General features: G+C 43.7%; 1 protein-coding gene across 1 annotated transcript; it reads right to left on the bottom strand.

The window, feature by feature from the left end:
- Positions 1–445: 445 nt before the first annotated feature.
- On the bottom strand, positions 446–15,785 carry cd34 (CD34 molecule). The gene is made up of 8 exons (XM_010732009.3): positions 15,529–15,785; positions 6,040–6,105; positions 5,726–5,925; positions 5,481–5,555; positions 3,491–3,605; positions 3,318–3,370; positions 2,930–3,082; positions 446–2,272 (listed from the first exon to the last, which is right to left on the bottom strand). The coding sequence occupies exons 1-8, from the start codon at positions 15,602–15,604 to the stop codon at positions 2,081–2,083; spliced, it is 930 nt and encodes a 309-aa protein (XP_010730311.2). The 5' UTR covers positions 15,605–15,785; the 3' UTR covers positions 446–2,080.
- Between the last annotated feature and the right edge of the window lie 6,388 nt (positions 15,786–22,173).

The raw sequence follows: 22,173 nt of genomic DNA, 5'->3' as shown, positions 1-22,173 counted from the left end.
GTGTGGAAGGGGACAGGGCAGGGTAGGAATTCACACGGGGCTTGATCTTGTGATGAAAGAAGGGTGTGTGTGTGTGTGGGGATGGGAAATAAACTGTCACACCGTCACATGCAGCGGATGATGACAGAAAATACATTTTTAAATAAATGCGTATACGTGACATGATGGATAGTGAGCAGGCTCCGGGCTGACATGTTGCTCATGAACATGTACTGTGCCGTATAGAAAAGACAGCTGGTGGATGTTTTCGCTGCCCCACCCAAACTGTGAAAGACAAAACAGCGCAAAGTGATGTCATTACTACCGCTTATGCAAACCAGCTGTGTGATGTTATGGGCTGCACGGGATTTAAATTCAATGTGTGTGTGTTAGAGCACAGATGTACAGATGAATCCTCCATACGCTCACTCCTATTTAAAAAGAAACGAGGCTGAGAACACGACAATTCCTAAAAAGTTATTTATTTTTTCGCATTTTATTCTTTCATGTTAAACCCAATTTAAACTACAGGGTGCTAGTAAAAATGTTGCAATTAGTTAGAAATGAAATTATACAAAATTCAAAAGGAGAAATCAATGCAAGACATCCCACTTACAGTATATATCAGAATATTTTTCAGAACATTGCGGCTTACTTTTGTATTCAGGACAAAGAAATCACAGATTTGGGGCCACTGGTTGCGTCTTTTCTAACACAGCCCTTTAAACATATTTCTTTATGTTGTATGACCTGGATCACAATTAAGTGCCACAGAAGATTTTAGAGTACAACATAAGCCATGAAATGAAATTCTTTGATACACAGAAACAAACAAATGTGGGTACACAAAATAAAATCAATTTAAAAAAAAGCACCATACTATACATACTGCTCAAAAGAATACTGGTAGTGAAAAGAGCTTAAACAGTATATTGAAAAGAGAGTAACACTGACAAAAACAGAGCTGACAGTGAGAGACTCTGCGTCCGTCTGTTCGCCAGACAGCCGGTCTCATGATTTTCAGCAGTGACTGTGAAACCGCCGTAAGAGAGAGAGGCCTGTTGGCTTTGTGATTGATTTCACTACAGCGTGCAGTGATAGATTGGAGAATTCCTCTGGGCTGAGAAAATGGTGTGATTAAAACTTCAATACTCCTTCCGCCTCAACGGGGATGTGAGGGTGAGGGGGGGGGTGAATCACTTTGTCAACTCATTTCACAAAATTGTACACTTTTCATGGCTAATGTCACATGCACATTCAAGACATCGTCATTCACTCGGAATTTACCACAAACAACCACGCGTACATACAGCGAGCAAGCTTAGATGCATGTATGGATATATACATACAGTGCATGCACAGTACAAATGCAAGTATACGTTAACACACACACACACACACACACATGCATGATCTGAAGGCACACCAACTGATCAATAACTCAATCAGACATACGAGATCAGAGCCCAAATTGATTTTCTCTCTGAGAAGTCTGTAAACAGATTTCAAGGCAGTGTGATTTATTTCCTCTTGGCTTTACAACAAACTAAGAAATGATTTCATTTATATGCTTATTTATATGCTTTTAACTAGAGGAGGGTCGGTGGGAGCTTAAAACCTGATGACATGCAGAGACTCTGCTGTGTGACAGCACATGGCTGTGACTCCAGAGGCTGCAGTCATCATGGGAACCAGTGCTGCTGAAAATACACTCTCTTCCCACCCAGAACTGCCCATCTCCTGTCTCTCGTTCCCAGCCGGACTGCCGTCAACAACCCAGGGACTGAGCCTTCGTCATCATCGACATCACTCACCGTCGCCATCATCAGACTAGTTTTTCCTGATGTTTATTGAGGCACACAGCCAAAGGAGGAGGCAAAGGGGACCATAACAAGAAGAGTGTTGATGTAGGAGAATGTTCTAGTCCCTGATGTCCACCTTGTTGTGGAGTCTTTGTGGTTGGGCAGGAGTGGATTCAGAAAGGGAGGAGAGTTTGCATAGACATGTATGTGTGTGTGTGTGTGTGTGTGTGTGTGTGTGTGTGTGTATGTATCGGTGTGTTTGTGGGGTTAGTTCCTGGTCTGCGATTATTTGTAGACTTTCACAGCTCGGTGTCTGCTGTCTTGGTGGAGTGGCCATTGGTGGGAGGAGGTGTTTGGGTCTTCTCTGCCTCGGGGGACTCGCCGCCGTTCACACTAGGTTTCTCCGGGGTTTCTGGAGGGGGGTTGAGGGGGGCCACGGATACAAGGGTGTTCCCCTGGTTCTCCTGATCTACTGGATAGGCCTCCTCCGCCTGCAGATACAGCACGAAAAAGAAAGGATGGATGGAAAATTTCACCCGGGTGGCGGGATATTTAAGGAACTAGCTGCGGGGAAGGGAGCACATATGCATCTGTGCACAAAACTACTTCACTGTGCTGTTGTCCTTCGCTTAAACCTCTAAGGAAAGCGAAAAGCATTTGTTTTGATGATTGGACGTCCTGTCACGCACAAAAAAAGACACATATGTACACAGATGCATCCACCAAGTCCCCCACCCGCTTCAACTATTGCTTATAAACACACAAACACATCCTCTAATGTGGTCACATCTGCGTCTGGCTAGTAGATGAAACAGTGACTTCTGCAGATGAATATGGCAGCAGAGAGCAGGGTGTGGGTCTCTCCCTCTCTCTCTGTATTCTCTGTGATAGCTGGCCAGCAGCATTTCCCAATTAAAACGCTGGCAGCTAAAGAAGAAAATAATGATTTTAAACATGATTTCAGATGTAGGAAAACATGAATCTCGCCTGAGGAAATCTCTGCATGCTGGTAGTGAATCTATAACGTGATTGCAGCAAGTACGCGGTCAAAGAATGACTGTACTCCTACAGGTCATAATGTAAGGTTAAAAGTTACAGTGTCTGCTGATTGCGCAGTGGTAACATACAGATCCGTAAAATGTGCTCACCAGCTTCACTTCCTTGACGTCAGACCTGCGTTGGCATTTCAAGTATCCCACGATGATTCCGAGGGCGGCAAGCAGACCAGAGACCAGAACTCCCACGAATACGTTGGGACGCGATGAAGACGATGCTGGAGCGTCAATATTTGTCACACCCAGCTGCAAACAAGTCGAAGAGATATATGGTTTTGGTCAAAAGAAGTATGTGCATGTGTGATGATTTGAAACCATGCAAAATCAGCAATTCTTCGGCCCAATAAAACAGAAAAGAGGGGCATGTTTAGAGACATCTCAGTGCATCCTTGATGCAGAAGTTTGAGTACTGGATTAAAGTCAGTTAAATTCAGTTAGAGACCTCCACACCATCATAACTAAGTACCTGGTGCTCTCTTACCTTGTCTTTGAAATGTTCGCCCCGGAGGGTTTTAACCAAAGCATCCACGTTAGCTGCAATGTTTAGAAATACAATTAGAAAATACATATTATACTATATCAGTAGAATAGAATACATAAATTAAACTGAACATGTAAAGTGATTATGTACGGATGGATGCCATCAATACTCACCACTATCACTGGTCATTGCCAAATTCTTGCCGTTTTGGAAGATCTTTAGGACGCAGCTTTCTGCATTTGCGCACCAGCCTGCAGGGGTCTCGGTAATAATGCTTTTAGTTGCTTCCTATAAAAGAGGATTTGTACGTCAGGGTACAACGCACACTTGTAATTCACAATACCTTTCTGAATAAACACAATCAATAGAGGATTAACACAGACAGGAAGGATTAATCTTAACTTATTCTGTGCAGCACATTTCGAGAAATCATAAAAGCGCTTCAAAACTTGCGGAAGCCTGATTGAATTTCACATTTTCAGTCTCTCAAACACAGAGTATAGACGCTTTATCTATTTTGGGTGATCACTGAGGCCAACAGTCAAATGTGTGTTCCTGAATTCTCCCCACTGACCATCCGTGCACGTAGGCCTTTAAGTGCGTAATGGAGACAAAATGCAGTGGGATGGAAAATTTGCTGACCACACCTTCTTTCTTCCCACCTTAACCCTGAACTATGATATCACCCCATTGCACAACTTTTCAAAGGCCTGTGCAACTTGGGAGCACTCTTGATTTTCTGTAATGTGATCCAGACAGCTCTCAGTGTTCCCAGAAGACCACTTCGAGCAAACCCTGAATCCTGAAGTTAGTTGGGAGTGGGCCCACAGCTGGACTCTCCAGTTAACACCCAGATCTTTGAGGCAAAGAGGAAGAAACAGGGCTCAACTCGAACGTCGAAGTCACTCCAGTGGAACCTTTTCCCTCCAACCATCTGTCTGTGTCACTTGTGACCCATGACATGTTGCACTTGGGAATCCTACATTGTCTCATACCCTGCTTTGCTTGACCTTACTCGGCCTCCTGCACCCGTGGCTAGAGTTCAGAGGAGTTACAATAGGTCTGCATTTGAATAAACACATCTGAACAACGGAGAGATTTAATCTGATACAAAACAATGTGTTTTTATTAATGTTGTCATATTAAACACTTTGTTTTATAGAGAGTGATGGCTTGGGGATTTACAGAGATATGAAAAAAAATATTTTCCACTTTGTATACAGAACATTGTTGCTGTCTTTTAAGGTCTTTCACACCATTCGCTCTTTCTTGCCTTGCTTTTTTGAACTGATCATCATCTGGCTAAAGCGTCTGGCATGCTGGTCCATGTTTAGTTTCAGGTTGAGTCTGACAAATGACTTCTGCAGATGCTTCTGGCTCTGTGGCTGATACAGCAATGACCCAAATAGTGGCTAACTAAAACATGTGGACTGGGAGCTGACCTGCTGCTGTGGCTTTGTTCACCTGTACTGACATACTGTATAATTTAACAATGAGCTCTGTTTGAACGTTTTGAGGCATTACTGAACGAATATACACACAATTAGAATTTACCAGTGAAAGGGAAAACTATAATTATGTACTAAGATGGCTCCAAACATGATATTTTCTAAAGTTTGGAGTCTTTCAAAACTCAAAACAAAACAAAAACACCTCTTTGTATTAAGGGAAAATGCAGCCACACCCTCCTCGTCCTTTTGTCTTAAGGACCTCGGAGAAAAGGAGGAAATTTCGTCCCCTCCTCTTCAATTGTCTCCCTGCAGGAACACAATCTCAAGATTTACGACACTCGAGGAATGTCTGAGAAAATATCTGTCTTTATAAAAGAGCCATTTACAACTATAGCTCTTTAAAACACATCTACTTCCCCTAGGTGGGGAAAAACCACATCCTCAGGACTCAAGGTGTAGGGGGCCAGATAAAGTTCTTGGTAAAAGTAAACTGTCACTAGAAGTTGAAGAACATGGTGGTCTTAAATTCTGCATGCAGAAATCTCAACTGTTGGTAGTTGGATCCTGCCTGTGGTTGGCAGGGACGGGAGGCATGGTGGGCTTTTGTTACAAGACGAATGACATGAAGGTGACAGCAGGATGTAGCTTTGGAGAATATATTCTACTTTTACAGTCATATTGTGAGAAATAAAATGGATTGACTCATACTTACACAATTATCTGTTGTCACCTCAGCCTTGACAGCATCTGCTGAGATGTCTTCCTCTCCAACACACCTCACATCAGGCTGTGGAGACAGCAAACCAGGTCAGGTAAGGTCAGAAAAAAGAAAATATGGCGAGAACCACAACATAATCATCATCCATTGTAATTTTCCATTGTAATGTTTAATGGCAGTACTAACTCCAGGTCTTTGGTAGACAGTCACCATCTGAACATTGTACAGGCGGTACTCACCACCACATCAGCTGAGGCCACACTGACATCGCCGGGAGCAGCAGTGACCCCTGAGATGCCTGGAGCGCCTCCATCAGGTAAAGTAAACATGGTAAACCCAGGATCAGCAGCAGTAGCAGCGTCTTGACCGCCAACATCGGGAGAATCTGATGGGGCATTAGTGTTGACTGGAGCTGCAGCAGAGTCCAGGGCATCTGTCACTGAGAACACAATTCAAGGACAATGCTATTGCACACAGGGAGATACTGGACGAGTCTTAAGGTAAGGATATAGAGGGATATGACATTAGAAAATCTGAACTTCAAGGCTCCTACCAGCACTGCTGTCTGCATCTGCAGGTGCTACAGGTGTAGCTGATGGATCTTGACACATCACCTCATCTGCAAGGAAGGGAAAGCAAGAGAGACACAGAGGGCAAGACAGCAGCAAGTTAAACACTTGGATTTGCATCCGATGAATCATTGCTCTTTGTGGCCAGCTTTAAAACTCCTCATTTGATTTGGGACCATGCTCAAAATTTTGGAACGACAGAAAACCTGGCACCATTTGCAATGCACTCATGGATGTACAGATATATGTGACCAGATTACTTTGCTATTGGAGAAAACCTCAACACCTGAAGCGTCTCGGGAGAGTTCAGGAACCTATAAGTAGCATCTTTTTCTGTGATTTGTAAGCATATTTATGGATGTTTATTCATGCTGGACATCATATAATGATATCCCCGAGAAGTTAAAATATTTGCATCATGTCTGTATGTTCAGATTTCAGCAAGTTATGACTTATCACAGCCTCTGCTACAGCTCCCACTGCTCGTCATGTTGGCATGTGCCAAATAAGCCAAACTACAACAACTAACTTCCTGTTGTTTTTAGAACACTGGTGTCAAAAAATATGTTCCCCCCCTTACCTTTTCCTCTCCCTAACCCCAACCAGTCATCTTCTGAGATGCTTATCCAGGCCACACACTTTACCTTAACCCCAACCAATTATCTTTGCTACACCTAATCACAACCTAACCCAAGCAGCCAACCCCAACTACAGAATGGAGCGCTTCAGGAAACAAGAGCTTAAACAAAAGGAATGCACCGCCCGAGGGGGAAATGGAAAAGATGTAAGCGGTATCTCGGAATGAAATCTCTCGCTCTGTGGAATGTTTGTGTGAATGAGGTCAGGGCAGATGGTTGGTCTGGTGAACCAAAACTCATGCCCGGCCCATAGATGCCAAAACCAATTTGGCATGTGTGTTCTCAGGGGCTTTATCTAATTACTAGTCACATATGGGCTAATTCTCACAGTCTGCAGCCTAATAAACAGCATAGTCTAAAAGGTCATGACCTCCTGACTACACATCCCTCCTCAGGGGAGAGATCCTGTTTCTATAATAATCCTGGAAATAAACAGTTGGGTGGTGCTAAGACCCTTCTGACATAGAAAGGTTAAGAAAAGAAGGAAAGCATTCCTCGAGTTCATGTGAGGTTGTTTTAGGTAAAGGAATAGAAGGCTTCACTAATTACCTGTTGAAGTATAATATGACGGGATAATGAGTAGATAATGTTGTCAGCGGGCATTTTAACTTTGCGTTGTCTCACTGAACCCACGCACAGCTGCACCGAGCTCTCTCTAAAGTTGCATCAGTGTGTGTTTAAGTCCAATCAGCAATCAGCCTTACCAAACAAAAAGAGACGAGTCTGTTTGAGTAGGAATCAGAGACTACAGCAGTGTAATCCAATTCATCCCGCGCCATCATTTCTAAACACTCTCCTCCGCATGGAAGGAAACCAATATAGTGTGTAAACAGTTTACCATCGAACCAAAACTATGCTGCAAACAGGGAGGAAACGTGTTTGGTGAACCATTACCGTTATTTAGTTAATCATAAGACACATTTAGACGTTTGGTGTGTTTTTGCAATCCTATAAACATGAATGACTTTAACACACTCTGGTATAAGTTCCAAACTTTAACTACAAAACAAAAAGTAGTGTTACATCATTTCTTTCCCAGTGACCACCGTGATAGACCGGACGAGCTCTGTAACATACGGTTCCCTCCTGTAGTGTGTTCTATCTCTGCGGTGGCGTCGGCTGGCTGAACGTTGTCCAAAGCTGGTCAGACGCTGCATTTTTTTTACTGGTGTAAGCGGGCACAAATCGTAATGTTTAACTGTGCTATTAGAGGCCTTCAGCTAATTGCCTTCGGCTTGAGCTGCTCTGTTTAATAGAGCTGTAATTTAGGACAAAAAATGTTTAGCCTCCGCACCACTTGAATTAACCTCAGTACCTCAGTTTATGCCTTATTCAGGAGGTATAAAGATTTTATTAGGACAAATAGTATCTATGGAATGTTTTTAAAGCACTTCACTGTTTAACCATTTATTAAGTGTTGACTGGAATAAGCATGATTTATTTATGTCTTAAAGTTACCCCAGTATAAATCACTGTATTAATGGGTTCTCGTTCAAACACAAAGTGCTAGTGGATGCAGACATACACACCAATCTGCTCACTTTCACACACACGGTAACTCTCCATGTGGACACAGACACCTCAGACAGCTGTGTGAGAAATCTCACTGTGTTTCCAGCCAGGCCTCCTCAGCATCAACACGAAGCCTTTAGGACGTCCAGTCTCAACACAAACACAGGAGAAACATACATAACACTCCTACTCCATAAACACAACCTCGGTGGCTCTCCTGAGAGTTTTAAATCGGGGGGCCGCTCAGAGAGCACGAGGCCACGGGCTGCAAGACTTTAACCTCAGCTTCAGTCCTGCTCTTCACCACACTCTTCACTACTGAACTACATCAAGTGGATTTCCTGCGCTGGCTGTCCTCCTTAAAGCTTTCAGCCTGGGTGTTCCGGTCTTTGACGTGGTGTGTGGTGTGCAGCCAAAGAACTAAATCACAGGGTTAAAGAGAGGATATGACATGAGCTGGGGATGGTGAGTGACAGTTCAAATGCTGCATTTTTTTCCCGCCCCGCGGTTGGACATATCAACGGCAATTAGAAGCCAGGACAAAAGCAGCTATTTCACCAGCGAATGACAAGTGTAATTTGGTGAAATGCTTCAAATGCCTTACAGCACCATGTCTGCTTGCATAGTTAGCACACAAAGCTCCTGGCGAATGCGTCTAGATTTACAGGACCACAACCATTACTGTTGACATGCTGCTGGAATGTGCTCCAGCTACGCAGCTGCAGGACTCAGCTGACCCAACTCTGCTTCATGAACTCAACTTGAAACAGCTCTTAGTTGAAACTGTAACTGTAAATATGAGAGCTATCAGGTGCAGAAATAAAGCAATCGAAGTCCCTTGGAGGATGGTCAAGAATTTCACAACCGAGGGCTTTCTACTGAACTCACAAACCCGCATCGAACATCATTACTTACTGCTTGAATTCCAGGGTCTAGTCCAAACTGAAAATAAATCACATTACAAGGCTGAGATGGATACACAAACACATAAAAACGTTGTGTAACACTCCATGATGTGATGAGAGCGATGACTGATGAGAAAAGTGCAGATGTGAGACGGCTTCCCAGGTTTCTTTGCTCCGCGTCAGGTAGTGAATCATATACTGTGTTTCCAAATGGACAGAGTCAGGAGAGCGGGGAAAGAGACATGATGAAGTGGAGGCGCTGTCTTATCATCAATTTACATACTGAAGCCGTCTTGTGTTTTTACATTTGGCTCTGTTTTCATCCAGACAACCGTCCTCCTCACTGAAGAAAACCCACATGAGTTCATGAACGCACACCTACAACGTAGGGAGTATAGACATCAGTCTAAAATACTGACAGGGGCAAACACACACTATACCACCTGAACTTTGGATGTTTTTCGATCCCAGTGTGTTCAACTCGACAGTCCAGTTTGCACCAAGCTTGATTCCAGCATGCTCAATAGCTGCTTTCTTTTCTTATCTGGAGAGCTACTGTATGTTTTGGGGTGGCATCTGTGATTCTACAATCATCTGATGATGAAGATGTTGTCGTGTTCTGGGATCTCAGCATAGACTGTGGTGAGTACAGTGTTATTATAACTGGTACCTGCGGCCAGAGCTACAAACATAAAGTCTGGGTTGTAATATGGCACCATTTCCACTTCAGGTTTGCAGCACCTCTTTTTTTGTCTTGGTGCCTCTGGACCCTGTAGTGATCTAGTTTATGCCACACAGAGGCATCGGCATGCTGCACAGGTAGATTGTTAACTTGCACACACATGCACGCTTTTATTACCCGCCACTGTTTTTGGTGGAAAGCAGCTGCAGCCAAACAGATTGCATTTCTATGTTTATGTGCACTTCAGATAGCGGGGAAGTGATTCTTTTTTTATATGGTGCTATCTGCTCCCATGGTTAGTCACTCATCTTGTCAGAGCCTTTCCTATCCTCTTCCTGACGTCTAGGAGCCACTGTGACTGTCATCTTTCTACCCTTCCTGCTGTTTCAACGCTCTGATTTAAGGGTGGGGAAGTGCGAGGAAATCTGCAGTAGAAACAAACATATTTCGCATGAGGAGGGGGGGGCAGCAGCTGCATTAAGTCTCCTTAGGGAGCTCTTTCCCTCCCTGCATTTGTGCTGTGCTGTCAGAGAGAAGTGAAGTCTCTGACATCATGCTTCAGCTCTAAATCCTGGGACTTGCATTTGACCTCCACCCAGACCACAGAGACAACACCTTGGCTGTCATGACGTGCCACACCCTCCTCTCTTTCCAGATGTCCGCGGAAGACTCTAAACTCTCCCCTCACCCGTTTTCTTCTCATTTCCTACTGTACTGCCACTTCAGCTTAAGTCGGGAATTCTTTCAGCCTCGCGGACCCCCGAGGGAATTCTAGGGTCTGAAAAAACGCAAACAGGAAGGAAGACTGTGGTCAACCGAGATGAAGAAACGAGGCTCAGACTGCAACTAATTATTTTTTATTGTCGATTAATTCACCCGTTTTTTGTCGTTGTTTGTTTCAAATGTCTCTTTAGTCAATAAAATATCAAACAGAGCAAATCTTCCCATTTGAGAGGGTGTGACCACGTTATGTTTGTCAGTTTTGTTAGTTTGTTTTCTGCTGATCAGAAATGAGGTCTGCGTACAGGCTACACACACACACTGTCTATACTACTACAACTGTGTAACCATGGAAATCGATTACAGTCTACTTTACTACTCTCAGCCACTCCAGTAACAATCAGAAAGAAAGGAACTCCCAGGAATACGCCGCTCAGGTTCCTGAACGTGAGAACTATTTTGGTTTCTGCACAGACGGGTGGCAAAAGTTGACTTTTCCGCCCCGTCCACGCCCGTGATGTTTTTATACAAAACACGAGATAGTTTTGGAGGAAAAAAAAAAAAAAAGGAATTAATAACAGATTTGTGGAATGTTATCCATGCACATCCTAGGACAGGATGTGGCTGTCACAGCACACGCCATGCAATGACCTCTGCAGAGGTTAACATGCTGGGGGCTACAGATAACACACACACACACACAGGCTCTGGAATACAGACACACACTCCTGGAGTTGGATTACATCTGTCATGTTATCATCTTTCATACAGGACGGGTAAAAACCAAACCAAACCCTCCAGTTTGGGGCGAAAGCAAAGAGTGAAAAAAGTAACAGTAAGCAGCTACTGACCATTGTTTTTATTCAGCCCCTAATTCACTCATAAAAATAGTTTCAGCCGGGCAGTGAAACTTTAAACCTGTGTTTCCAAAAACAGCCCATCCATTTTGTCCGTGGATTAGGATCTGGAAACACCAGCTGCTTTGGGAGGCCGTAGCATCTAGCAGCTCTCCTCTCTGTGTCAGAACCAGCAACCGGGCTGCAACAGCAGATGTCCCTGGACTGATTCCAGCTGCTGTTTTTACACGAGAGTGTGTGTGTGGGGAGAGGTTGTAAAAAGATATCGAAACCTATAACCCTTAAAACAATCTGGCTCTGATATGGTTTGAGGCAAAAGGAGCCAAGGGTGGGAGTGGAAGATTGATTGAGAAATAATAGCAATAATCAGAGTTGCAGATGTGACTTAAAATCTGCAGTTTTGTCCAAAAGGTGTCCAGACTCAGGACCTGCAAGAACAGCAAAAAGGGGGCACAATCTTGTGTTTTCAATTAGGAAGTATAGAGCATGGCTTCCACGACTTGCTTTTTACTGAACATTAATTACCAGGAGCCATTATTCTGGCAGTCAGAAGGCCTCAGCCGAGGCTCATTAAGTGCTTTTATTCCCGAGGGTAAACAGCATACCCCTCCATAAAGACAGCCCTGCCTGGTTATCCAACATACTCTACGTGCTATTCCTTTCTACCGTTGTTTGGCATGACATCATCGTAACCTTGGATCAGTCAGCGCCGCTGAAGTTTTAAGTTTTGAGCGGGCTTGAAAAGAAAAAGGATGACACAAGAAGTAGAGAGCTCCTCCAAGTTCTGGTTTTGGACTTCGCACCATAATCTCGGGGCAGCTCATTAGCCGAACAGAGGGGGTGATTTGGTGATCTGATATCTGGAGTTTCTCTGCCTCGGTGCTGCCTGTACCCGCCAAATTTTCTGGGCTGAAAATGGAGAAACCAGAGGAGAGGCCTTTCTTCCTTTATGCTGGTAAAACCTAACAGCTGTAAAATTGCAGCAGGGTGCCAGGGGAACAAGGAACAATAAGCTCACCAGAACAGCAGTAATTGGAATAGGAAGATTTGAATGCTAACACAGCATCTGCTTTTCATTAGAGATTGTTTCACTAGGTAAATATTGTTGCTAGACGATCTATTTCTCCAAGTCGAGTCCTTTTTCCTTTAAAGATAATTTAAGCTTTAGTGGCTTTGTTTTCTTCTTATTAATATGTTTTCTTTGGAAAACAGTCGCCTTCAAATGAAGATAATTCAGAGAGGGAGAAGTAGATTTTAATAAGTCCTCCTCTTGTTACTGTGAGTGAAGGCCAGCAGAAGGGGGTAACAGAACAGACACTGATGACAGGCGGTTTTTGTTAGAACATTTGAATGATTTCAGCTGTAGCCTGACCTGGCTCTCTCGCTCTCTCTCTTGCATGTAGAAATCACCGAAGCAAACTGGCGGCTTGACAGAACACAGGCTCCAGGTTTAATTACTTTGTGAGCTCACGTGGCTCCTCAGCCATAACTATGAGCCCAAGTGGACACACACCCTAGCCTGACATAAGACCGCTATCTGCCAAGGCTTATATAAAAAGACCCACACCCTCCCAGCAGATGACGTGAATTCAAAACTTCACCATCACAACTTGGGACTGAAAGAATGTTGGTCAATAACTCAAGGCCATGAGAAAGTGAGTGGCAATATTCTGCCCGTGTTTATGTTGGATAGGCAAAGGGCTGCTATCTGAGGAATTTGTGCACAGGGAGATACGAATGCGATCGGTATTGTCGCAGCTCATTCAGCTCCGCCTGAGGGCCCTTGACTTAGCAACAGAAACATTCATTGTGGATGACATGCTGAAAATGAGAGAGACAAGATGTTTTTCTCCTTCTCCAGAGCTGATTTAAAGCTCGGGTTTTCCCCCAAAAAGAGAGACAGCTTATAAAATACTCCAAGGGGCGTTGAATGACATCATCCAACATTGCAGTCCATGCCCAATTCAGCACTACATATTTGCTCGCCTGCATAACTACTGAATGACAGCCATGGGAAGTGGGAGCATAGACGAGCAGTCAGTGGTGTTGGCCTGTTCATATATACATATGATCTGTGAATCTGTGTTTTGAGAATCTAGTAGTTTGAGTTGTGAGTTTTAGATCTGCACAGCTTAAAGATTAATCGCTCTGTTTAGTGACTTTGGCTGCAGACTCTGCAATAAATATTCTGCCCAGATAGTATTGCAATGCCGCATCGTCTTTGAGTGACACTTGAAATGCATTTTTTTTTCATTCCAAAAGAAAAACTGATGTTGCCCGATGAGTGGTAAATCCAAGGTCTTTGCAAGATTGCTCATTTCCATGGCTTCCAAATATGAGACAAAGAGAGATGGTTGTATAAATACTACAAAGCCTGTTTTTTAAGACAGGCCAGGGATCAGCTGCCTCGCCCAGTTACCCTTGCGGGGCTAATGACGTCACTGCCATCAAAAACTGATGCAGCGTTGATTAAAGCTCCTGATTCACAATGATTTCACACTGAGAACAAGACACAATAGGCGACATTTGTCAGAAGGCAGTGACTTGACAAAGAGTCTTCTTCATGTACACCAAGACAGCCATAACGGAGCATGAAACATTAAAACTGTCTGTCTTGACGTCAACGGAGGGGCCAGACCTCTGACCCATATATCACTGCAACCACATAGCCCTATATTGTGAAAAGAGTCAATGAGGAGACAGATCGTCTCTTGTGACTTGGCTGGCGTTGCAAAATATATCAAAACAAAAACAGAGAAGAGCCGCAGAAGTATGCAGCTGATTGACGGAGTGGCAGGATGTAGCTGCAATAAACCATTGCATGCGTGAGGCTGAAGGGGTTCTCCTCTTTTTTTTGTTTTTGTTTTGTTTGCCGGAGCCATATGTGACCAGGCCTGTGCAAATTCGCACAGCGATGCCAGTTGGAGTGTCAACAATGTAGCAGGTCCGTGTGATCGGAGGGCTGCTGTTGGATGTGGTGAAGAATGAGGACGGGTCAGCAGACTTGAGACAACACCCCTGTGATATTCTCAAAGTAGAAACGAGGACTTGTGTGTGAAAAAGCTAAAAACAGGTTTGTGCCAGTGTTAGATCTTATTTCAAACAGGAAGCCAAGAACATTACATTGGTGTAGGCAATATGCAAATATGACAAAAGGCAGGCTGGGCATGTAATTAGGAATGGCTCAAAACAAAATCCTAATTATAGCGATAATAAGATAGTATAATAACAATAATACACAAAAAAATACATTAGTCGTGTCTTGAAATGTTGTCCCTGTATCGTGGCTTTAATTTCTTGGTGGGGAGTGCCCAGAGAAATTAGATTCCCATGTCAATCTAATTACCATCTGTTAAGCTGCTGCTGAGACGGTATGCGGTGTGCCTTTTTATTGTGCAAAACTACCAACATGTTCCGCCGTCTCATGATCTTTTCCCTTTTAAAGTAAACCCTTAGTTATTTTCATCAGTCTGGGATACTCCTCCTAGTACTTCCCAAGGTCATTCCAAACATTCACCGCCCCCATGTGCCCATAGATGGGGGCCCTAATGGCTCTGGAGAAGTCGTTACATTGGGCTGAACTAGAACTAGTCCTGCTTTACAACCAATGGGGCAGCAACACCGTCCAAGCCATACATCACCCTGCAATTAGCATCGGGCCTCAGACTGATTTGGAGTGGACTGCCCAGTGAGTCCACATGCATCCGCATGATTGCAGACACACACTTAGTGCTCACAGATCTGAAGGAAACACAGTCAAGGGTCGAATCCATGTGTTACATGCACATGAAACGTGATGCAAAAGAGAGTTACGCACATTAGCTCCACCCAGATGCACTGCAGGATTTAAAGCATAATTATTCTCAACTGCAACTTTCCACTGCTGAGCAGACCCTTTGTGTCTGCACCAACCCCGCCGCTAACCATGCCTCTTTGCATCTGTGTGCAACCTCATGGCAGAGCACATCAAAGCAACCCCTCCCGACCAGTTTGTAAGAAACCGCAGTTGATGTAAACATGCATATGTACAAATCCCCTGGACACACAAAAACAAAAGTTCATTTCCACGCATGGTATGAAACTGCGAGAGGAGAGGGAACACTGAGGCGTGTCAAAGTTGCAAAAGAAGACTGTAAACAATAAGTATAAGAGTACTCACTGCTGAGCAATAGAGCGCAGAGCACCAGAACTCCAGCCGTCCTTCTCCAGAGCCCATTCATTCTCCACATGGTCATCCTCTCTGGTCAGCGAGCCGGTGGGACTGTGTGTTAGAGTAAAAGAGTGTGGTGAGGTGATAATGAGCGAGTGTGTGAGGGCGGAGGGGGAGTTGGGAGTTTCCTGTGAGGTCTAAGTGAGCGGGACAGACAAGCAGGATAAAGCCCGGTTTGTGTTCTGTTGCTCTTTATATGGCCCCACTCCTCTGGCCTCTCTCTCTCTCTCTCTCTCTCTCTGCTCTTTCCACACCCCCTTCTCTAACCGCCTGCTGTAACCCGTTTCCCCCTACACCGTCCCAGCCTCCTCCCTCGTCCCCGAGTGCGTGCACATTTGCAGCAAGCACCAGAATGAGATAGGTTAGTGGCTTAAAACTTGACATCCTGTTGAGCTTTATCTTTATTGCAGGCTTGTGCGTTTGTGGCTTAACCGTTTTTTCTGCGACGTGGAGGCTGTGGTGGTCGCGCTTCAGGAAAGCTTTCAGGTGATGATGCTCTGGAGAACAAGCTGTTTTCCAGTGGAAAATAAAGCACACGCTGGCTCCTGTGAACACATTTGAATTAAAAAAATACTCATCTACAACAGACTTCATCTCGACTTTGAGACAGGATTCGTGAAAAGGTGTTAAAGAATCCGAGTGTGTCCCATTTCTCTGTGTTGAGGATGCACCTGGTAAGCAGGAAGCACCCCTCCTGCCTACTACATGTTGTGTACATAGCAGAGAGGCCTGTAAAAGCACATGGCGTCTCACACAAAACCCCAGTTTTTGTGTGTCCCTGGACAGATGACTAACAGGCCATAGTAAGTCATCCATTGAACCGAAGTACTAGCGCACGCTTCCATGTACTGTACACGCCTTTTTTTTCTCCCAAAGCTGACATCATAGACAAAAACACATGCTATTTCCTAATCACACCACATCAGCAGAAAGCGACCAACAATTCGTTTTGATGTGCGGTGTTGTTGGAGAGTGTGATGCTGGGTGTTCACGGTTCATGTTCGGTGAGAGAGATGTGCTGTTCCAGTGATCCAGGCAGGCCACATCTGGAAACACTGCAGTCCCACCGCTGGGTTTTCTGAGAAGTGTCTGGAGACTAGCTTGTTAAACAATGCAGCCATATGAGGCCGAATCAAGCCAAGATCAGGCTGGTGTCGTGGAAAGGGGCGCTCCTGCTGGTCACCCTGCATCTTACAGACCAGATACTTTAAAAAGTCAAAGGGTCTATATCTCTATTTGAAGAAATCAGACTCCATTGACAAAAACATCATTGCAACACTCAAACTCGACAGAAACACAATAAGACTTACTAAAACCATTTCCCTTAAGGATTACGTTGCAGCCAGTTTCCTGTCTTCAGACGGGCGAAGCCCTGACGCTCAATACTGCACCAATTCCAAAAATTGTTGTCCCCATTGGTCGCTCTTACGGGAAAACACAACAATACATAAAATGGAAGAACCGTTTGAATGTCTAAACCGCCATAAACTGTGAAAAGACTTGAAAGTTCAAAAATTGATCTTCTCTAATAACTCCTTTGTCGAAAATGTCTTTTATATTCGCAATATTACAAAGCTTTGATTTTGAACATGATTCAATGGGAGTCAGTTCACTCATTTCAGTGATTCAAGTGTTTTTTTTTTTTAGATTTATATGCTGGGATTAGTATTTCAGCAGAAAGAAACATCAAAACTCTGGGAACAAAAACACGGCTCAAAACAACTCACACCACAACGGGCAGAAACTAATTAAGTCAAACAATCGTGTTACGTGACAGTCAGTCAAATTAATAATTGAATAAACAGCTGTGCTTTCAAATGAACGCTATTACACAAAAATATCATCCTGGTTATTAATTCTCAGAAGTTCAAACATAGTTGATATAATATTTAAAAAAGGTCCAGTGGGAATCAAATCCGACTGCCAATCTTGAGTAATTTTCTCTCATTATCGCACTGTTAGACAATCATAACGGAGGGGTGTAACACTTAAGCTGCCCAAATATAATGAAAAATAAATGAACATAATGCAACATGAGTGAAAAACCCCATTAAAAGTAATAGACCAGTTAACTGGACTGAGTAATTTCAATATGTGGGTACATTCACCGTGTTTTCACATCCATCTTCCAACTTCTCTCCCCTGGCATGATATTTGTTTGTACAGTATTTGAATGTGAAGCACGTGTCTGTTTACAGCTGAAGAATCCTGATTAGCCGAGCCTGGCTCCGGAATATTTCTGGCAGATTAAACTTATATCTCTCGTGCCCTTCCGTCCTTCCCTCCAGTCACCCTCTTATCCTGACATCTGACTTATTTTGGTTGAGATGCACAAAGAATCTCTGTACGGTGGGGGTGGGCACTGCCAGGACATCACGAGGATCAGCAGATGGTAGCAGAGAATCTGACCCTCAGGGATCTGTTTGGGTTTTTTAAAAAATATATATTTTCTTTGTCGTCGATGTTTTTTTAGGAGTTTTTGGTGTTTTGTGAGCCAGCTGGATGGAGCGATCGTAAGAGCGCGACTGTACAGGCTAACCGATGAAAGCTCACATTTTGAAAAGCATGAATATGAGAACACTGCGAGAGAGCTGGTGGATAAGCTGTTGCTGTTCCCAATAATAGGCCTGGTTGTGGCCTCATTTTCCCTCATCTGTTTCTGTGCACAGGGTGGTATCCTTCTTCTGCACTGTGGTATGTGACAATATCATTTGCTGAATACTAAGAGGTTGTTTTTTCCTGTAGACTGCAGTAAAAAAGCGAGAGCTTGTACCCTATAGCCATTCTGCTTCTAACTGAAAGGAGCAGTGTGCAGGATTTTGTGACACCTAGAGGTGTAAACTGCTGATTGCAACCATGTCGCCTCACCCTCTCCTTTCTAGTATGAAGAAGAAACTACAGTTGACAGAAAACAAACAAACAGACAAAAAGGAAAGGCTCTATCTAGTGCAAGTGTTGGGCTCCTGTTAAAACATGGTTGTTGTCATGGCAGTCTTTTTCGTGTAAAAACATTATAGACGGTCTAAAATATGGATGTTGCATCCGTGACATTTCAGAGGAGCTGTTTTTAAGCTCCGGTGATTCTGGCTATTGCCATTTTGGCAGTCCTGCTTCAGCGGCCTCCCAGCTAATCTAAAAGTGGGCAAAGACGTGGATCATTGGTGGACTTGGGTCGGGCTGAATGACAACTGAGGGCTCAAACAAGAAACCTGTAACTGTACCCACCTGTCAAAGCATCAAAGCAACCACCAGAAGTGGACCCACTTGCAGACACAGAAGTACGGAGACCACAAAAATGCAATAAATAAAAATCCAGGACTAAGAACAAAAAAATGGGATTAGAGGCAGGAACACAGGTAAGCAGACCCATAATGGACAGACAAAGAAACAAAGGAAACACAGGAACTAAATAACCATTCAGGTGAGACAAATCAGGGACAGATGCATAATCAAAAACAAGGCAGGAATACAGAGGAGAACTACAAAATAAAACAGGAAACACAAAATTGACTCCAAACTGTTTCGATATTCTTTAAATAGATCTTACTGGACTTTTAAAAACCTCCTACATGCAACCTATCTTCTTTGTTTTGTTGATGTTGTTGATTCTCCATTGGTTTTAACTGGCATTTGCAAAGAGGCTGATGATATTAAAAGAGCTCAGAGTGAGGTCATCTGAGACAGCGTATCTTCTGGGATCTGTGCCACGGTAATTTAATAATTCCACAAACATTCCTGGAAGTTGCGAGGCTTTCCTGCTTTCTTTGTCATTAGTTGCAGCATGGATTAGGAGGGTGGATGCAGTGACTCATCCCTCTCGGTGCGATGACACTGCCGGTGTTTCTCAATTCGGTCTGACGGGCTCCTCTCCTCCTCCCTCATCATCCTGTTGACCTACCCGTCTATCGCCACTCCTGCATCGAAATTCCTCTTCTGTTTCCTGCCATTCTCCCTCTGCATGATTAATCCTAACGGCCAGGAGTTCACCCTGCCCTGTGTCCAGAAGTGTGCAGACAGACCCAGTGATGACCCCGAAGCCGATGAAAGACAAACATGGAAATGTATTTATATTCACCCTTAACCTTTTTGCTTGGGGCGTCCTGATGCTCATCCTTCCATGTTTGTTACACAAGACCGTGTGAAACGGGACAGACCTGGCCAAGTGTTTCCGCATCAGCACCAGAGTCCAGTTTCTCACCATGGGACCTGGGTGGAAAGAGCAACAGGAAAACAAAATGGAACGTAACAATTTGGCATGACAAACACTCTGGAGAGTTCATCAATGTAGAGTACATCCCACACTCTCAGGTCTGGGGTAGCTCAAACGAGTGAGGAACGAAACCTGAAGCCACAAAGATATGCTTTAGGATATGATGTCAACGTCGTAGTATCTCGACACCGCCGACAAATCTTATTGAAGAAAACAGACTGCCAGAGGAGACAGAGGCAAACAGTTAACATGACAGAGGCCTCAACCTCTTTTGTTATTACATCATGTTCTGTGAAACCCAAAGAACGTCTCTGTGTAAATACACTTCTCACACAGAATTCTGTTGAATGTGTCCTGCAGGGAAGACTAAACTGAATATCTGATACATGCTCTTGATAATCTAGTGCAGAGCTGTTCGAAATGTTTCCTCTCTTATCCGTTTAGTTCGGAGTCTTTAGTTCTGCATGGCCTGCTTGCTTTATTGATTGAGAGGTCTGCTGTTGTTGTACTTTCCAAAACACCCATGTGAAGGCCAGTGCCAAAAAATCCTCCCTTTCCTTCTCCTCCCACCTTTAAACTCTCCTTCATTCTCTCCGTTTGCCTTGATGCCATACAGATGTTCTTCTTTAGCACTCCCCTCTGGAGGGAGCCTACTCCTATTGTTCATAAAATCAATCCCATGGTCCCGGCTGACCCAGCCCAATGCACAGAGCACGCACATACTGCAGACAGTTATGCACACTCAGTCTTGGACACATATGATCAGATACAAAGCGCAGTAAGCCAACAAAGCAACAATTGCAACACTTCTTTGGAAAACCCCAGCTCAGAGGACAGCGAGTTAATAACAAAACTCTGACACACACACACACACACATCTCCTTTTTCACAGTCTCCTCTTCGTCCCCAGCTTCCTCCTGTCCTTTCCTGTGTTTTTTCTTTTTCTTTTTTTGAAAAGGGCAAACTCTACAGGCCTGTAACTATCCCTAATTGGCTCTGATTGGGTGGCTCGGTAGACATCTTGAAGTGATTTATGCTCAAGGTTGAGAGAGGGTTGTGAAGGTTGGGAGTGCTCTGGGTCTCTGAGATTCTCATTCATAACCCCAGGAGCTTTAAATCCCCCGATCCAGACTCTCGTTGAGTGTTTCTATTATGGTCTATGCATATTGATGCAGAAAAGAAGCACTTGCAAAGAATGGGACCAAAGCACTGAGCACTTCCAAAGGCATTTCACAGCTCATATTTCACTGCCACATATTTTTGATTTGTTACTCCACTTTTTGCAATTAAATTGAGCAATCATTTATTGGTCCTTAATGTCCATGTTATATAACTTTTCTGCTATTGGGTTGCAACAACAGCAAAGACAAAAAAAGGAAGGGGGGAAAAGGGAGGAAAAGTTTGTGCATCTCATTTTCATCAGCAACAAATTAATATCCTGTTTATGAAACGTTTTAACGTTCCAGACTTTTCTTTAATCCATCACAACAAAGAGGAACCGCAGAAAAAAAAATGAAAGGCTGCCGTTTGCATGGTACCAGATGAGAGAAGCCCACTATAGTATTGGCATCCTTGTAAGTACATAATAAACTGTGTGTGTTCTGGCAGCACATGACCAGATAAGGTCTGCGGGATCAATTCATTAGAGTGCGGACTGCCCAGATGGTCCTCATTACATGTATCTGTTTGATTTATCTCTGGAGCACTTTCGTCAAACGTCGGCGGTAATAGTGGTTTTCGGGTAAAAAAAAAAAAAAAAGCAGTAATCTAGCCAGTTGTAACATTTTTGCCAAAGTTCAGTAATGACTGATATTATGGTCTCTAGGGGCCCCATTAAAATCTACAAGTTCATGTACAACTTTGTTGAAACAGATGTTAGACATTTTTATTATTCATTTGTTTTACCATAATAGGAAGGATTAAACTGCAAATGACCCTCGAATGCAGGTGTTTACATGCAATTAACAGTCGCAAGCTCCAACTTTATGTAGTTTTCTTTAGTAGAGTGGTGGTGCTTCAGTTTTCCAAAGGGAATCTGACCACAGAAGCTATTTCACACAGTGAACCATGAGATGGCACTACAGGACCAGGCTTGTAAAACCATCTCACGCCTGGCACAAAGGGAAAAGAGATTTCTCAATGACTCAACTCTGCACTCTTGTGGTGGCAGGAAACACTAAAGATATCCTCTTGAGTTACAGTTCTCCAACCTTTGCCATTGAAAACATATGGAGTTGACTAAAGCCACGCCATGAACCTGTCAACGTGTCATCATTTGAAGTTAAAGATGAGGTCCAGAGGAAAATATAAGAACAAGAGCCACGCATGCCAGAAATAAAAATAAAAAACAGATATAGTATTGTAAGGGACCTTGAAAAAAAGCC

The sequence above is a fragment of the Larimichthys crocea genome, chromosome XV (genome assembly GCF_000972845.2).
Source record: "Larimichthys crocea isolate SSNF chromosome XV, L_crocea_2.0, whole genome shotgun sequence".
In the NCBI taxonomy this organism is placed as follows: Eukaryota; Metazoa; Chordata; class Actinopteri; family Sciaenidae; genus Larimichthys; species Larimichthys crocea.
The sequence above is the reverse complement of the archived record's forward strand: the minus strand, read 5'-3'. Positions and strand labels throughout refer to the sequence as shown.